The following is a 3535-nucleotide window of genomic DNA, read 5'->3' on the forward strand; positions in this document are numbered from 1 at the left end:
GTTGACATCCCTTCTCCTTGCAAAGTGAAGGGGAGAGTAAAAAGAGAAATTTACAACAATTAATAACACACGTGATTTTATTAATTGCACCTAATTCGGGTTTCATGGAATGGATCAGATCAGTGAATTGCATCCCAACCAACCATTTTCTTTCGCATATCAAAGTAGCGGGAAGCGTTATACCTGCCAATGGGCATCCTGGTGAAGACGAATATTTCACGGAGGTAATTAAATGTACTCCAGAAATATAAAAGGAATGGTGCTGCGACTACAAAATAAGAAAAAACATTTTTCGGTGCTGTGAAAAGCACTGAAATTATGTAGCTGAACATGATGAAATGTAGGCATAGTCGCATTAGCTGATATTGAATGCCAATTTGGAGGGTAAAAAAAATTACTCCAACCGAGTTTGCAAAGGCTGTTGAGTTAATAAACAGAAGACAATAGTACAAAAATTCAGGCACAGCTAGTGTCGTCGTGCTCTTTCCGTTTTTGTCTTGCCTGAAAATTCCCTCAGGGGGGCTGACCGCAACTTGGTAAGTGGCTGTTGCAACAAGAGTAGCTATCACTAGTTGCATATTGTTTGACATCTTTCTCATATTAAAGATATTAGAGACTCGTCTGTTCCTTATAAAGTCTGCCAGATATTTATCACTAATTGAATTAGGTTTCCAAAACCAAGCAAATGATCTTGAAGCTAACATATTTTTGATCTCACTGTTTAACTCATCACTACTAATTAAATCAAAAGCTGTCAAACCCAGCATATTCTTATCACCCTTTACCTCCACAGCTTTAAGCAATTGCTTCACAACCTGATCATCAAATATATATATAAACCAAAATTAAATTGCATTTTAATAATCAATTAATAAAAGAAATAACATTGTAAATGGAAGTTAATTAAGCAAAATTAAGAGAGCTAGCAAGCATGCATGCCTGAGGTTGGTTAGTGTATGCGGCAATGTGCAACACTGTGTTGCCATCCTCATCCTTCCATTGTAGCACCAGTTCATTACTGGTCTTATCAATCCAATTAAAAAGGACTTCAAAAGCTTCGAAATTACAGTTTCTCACCGCAATATGCACAGCAGTCTCACCTCGAATTGTCAAATCTTGCACAGATTCTGGACAAGCGCATAGAAATTCAGCCAAAAGACGGACTTCATTTTTTTCAGCTACATAATGCAAAGGAGTAATCCCCCCCTTCCCTTGGACACGGATGAGCTCGCTGTTAATATTTATGAGCCTTATCACAGTCTCGGTACGCCCATTTTGCAAAGCCAAATGCAAGGGGCTTAAGCCATCTGGATTTAGCTTCTTACCAAATGATGGCATTAAGCTAATCATTTCTACTGCAAAATGTGTATGCCCAATCGATGCAGCGCTGTGTAGAGGTGTATCAACAAATCGAATCCGATCAATGCTCTGCAATACATTTGGATTGTTTTGAAACAATGCATACAAGGCATCGATGTCTCCTGCTTGAGCCGCTAGAGCTGCCACCTTCATCAACCTCTGCTCATCCATCCCTATATAGTAAGAGAATGCATGCATGAGACATATATTAAGGCATGCAGCTATATATATATATATATATATATATATATATATATATATATATTCCTACAGCTAAATTAATAATCTATAATAATTCCTCGATGATATCAACTAGTATAATATATTATTAGTAATTAATAAAATCTGCATGGTGACCTATAATAAATAAAACAACAAGAACAAGAGAAAGAATTAAGAAACTGTCACTAAAATGATGGAGACATGCAAATGTTAGCAATCATTACATATAATGGATTCTAGCAACATTATTAACAACTAAGAAACAGTTTTAAGTCTCATCAAAAGATGAGTATATATACATGAGAACGTACGAGTTATTTTAATTGTGAAGGAAGCTAAAGCACCGACTTGAAGAGATAGACAAGTGAAACTCGAAGCTCTGATTATATAAACTTCTGAATTTTAAACGAAAAATAAGTTTATATATTCACAGCTAATATTCACAGCTAAGGGAAATCTATCATCTGATAAAGAGAATCATTTTCCAACATTCGTTTCCATATCTTTTTCTTTTTAATAAATTATCATTTCTTTGTCGCCTATCTTAACATACACAATTGTTTCTCATGCCATTGCCGAAGATTGCCTTTTTGATGGTGATGATAATGTGTGATGACCATGAGGATGACACCTAAGTACAAAAGTTAGTACTAAAAATTTAAATTTAAAATTTTCAAGAGCTTAAGTCTAAGTTATAATTGTAAATTGAAAATTACTTCAATATGTACTTATCTAAGCAATGTTTAAATTATGATTGATACATCGAGCTTAATTGAATAATAACTTAATATATTTCAGATTGATTTGATCGTTAATTAAATGGTTTATCAAACATTGTGAGCTGTGCAGCCAAGGATAATTGCGGAAAGTTTAAGTTTTTATCAAGAGAGAGATTAAATCAAGTGTCTTTCTATTTTAATTAGCTTTACTTAATTTAGCAATTAATCACATGCAAGATAAAAGTAAAGTAAAGCAAATAGAGTTTGAGAGATGATACCAGGATTTTTAGCAAAGAAAACCCAATTGGCAAAATAAACCAATTATTGTGAGAAACATCGTAGACTGTGCAGTCTAGAGCAAAACGACCCACTATGTTTGAAACAAGTATAATATGTGAGATATATATTTTCTAATTGGCTAATTTCACTGTCAAAACAAGTCCGATCGAGTTGTAATTTTACAATTCAAAATTTCAAAGATTGAAGATCGGATGTGGATTTGAAGAAAGTCAAGTGTTCATGGGATACTACACTCTGAGATGATGAGAATAACGCTCTAAGAAGTTTGAGAGGTAGTGAGAATATTTAGGAAGGGTTTTGAAAGGTTCGGAACAAGTTGAATTGCCTAAATTTCAAGACTGGCCATCTTGAACCGGTTCAAGGGGGTTGAACCGGTTCAAGGGGGCTGAACCGCTTCAAGAATTCATGGGATTCTTTACTGGCCATCTTGAACCGGTTCAGCCATTCAGAACCGGTTCAAGAAGTCCTGGTTGCATCAGGTTTCTAAGTTTCTTTCTTCTGATGTTTCCTTTTTGATCCCAGCTTCCTTTCAAGTCCTATGCACGAAATTTATCATATTTTCTGAGGGATTAGGACTTTCAAGACTATATATAAACCATGCCATATACATTAGTTTATTTATAGCTTTAAGAAAAATCAATTTTATATTTTGAGAAAGCCTTTAGAGAGAAAAATCCATAAAATCAAATTTGATTATTCTGAATTTATTTTTGAGAGCACACATATATATTTATGAGTGATTTAGTTGTGTTGTTCTCTATCTTATCAGAATTGGAGCTGTATTGAAGATTCAGATATTCCGAATGATCAGCAGGATTTAATTCTTCTACAATCAAGTTCAGATCTTGAAGAACAGAAGTAAACGTAGTCACACTTTAGAAAGGTTGGAGCATTCGTGGAGTGCTGTCTGATCTACCTGCTACTCTTCTAAGAAT

At 34.5% G+C, this 3535-nt stretch overlaps 1 protein-coding gene across 1 annotated transcript; it reads right to left on the reverse strand.

Moving 5' to 3' along the window:
- Positions 1-394: 394 nt before the first annotated feature.
- Positions 395-1530, reverse strand: LOC132281492 (ankyrin repeat-containing protein BDA1-like). Its single transcript, XM_059783193.1, has 3 exons — positions 940-1530; positions 528-815; positions 395-418 (listed from the first exon to the last, which is right to left on the reverse strand). Exons 1-3 carry the CDS (start codon positions 1528-1530, stop codon positions 395-397), a joined length of 903 nt encoding a protein of 300 aa, XP_059639176.1.
- Positions 1531-3535: the final 2005 nt, after the last annotated feature.

The sequence above is a fragment of the Cornus florida genome, unplaced genomic scaffold (genome assembly GCF_030987335.1).
Source record: "Cornus florida cultivar Cherokee Brave unplaced genomic scaffold, ASM3098733v1 CherokeeBrave_3.0.0_Hap2_Chr11, whole genome shotgun sequence".
Taxonomy (NCBI): domain Eukaryota; kingdom Viridiplantae; phylum Streptophyta; class Magnoliopsida; order Cornales; family Cornaceae; genus Cornus; species Cornus florida.

Coding starts and splice junctions, on each gene's coding strand:
- LOC132281492 (XM_059783193.1), bottom strand. CDS start 1,530: ATGGATGAGCAGAGGTTGATGAAGGTGGCAGCTCTAGCGGCTCAAGCA. Junction 816..939: donor CATACACTAACCAACCTCAG/GCATGCATGCTT, acceptor TTTGATGATCAG/GTTGTGAAGCAATTGCTTAA. Junction 419..527: donor CAGCCACTTACCAAGTTGCG/GTCAGCCCCCCT, acceptor TTAACTCAACAG/CCTTTGCAAACTCGGTTGGA.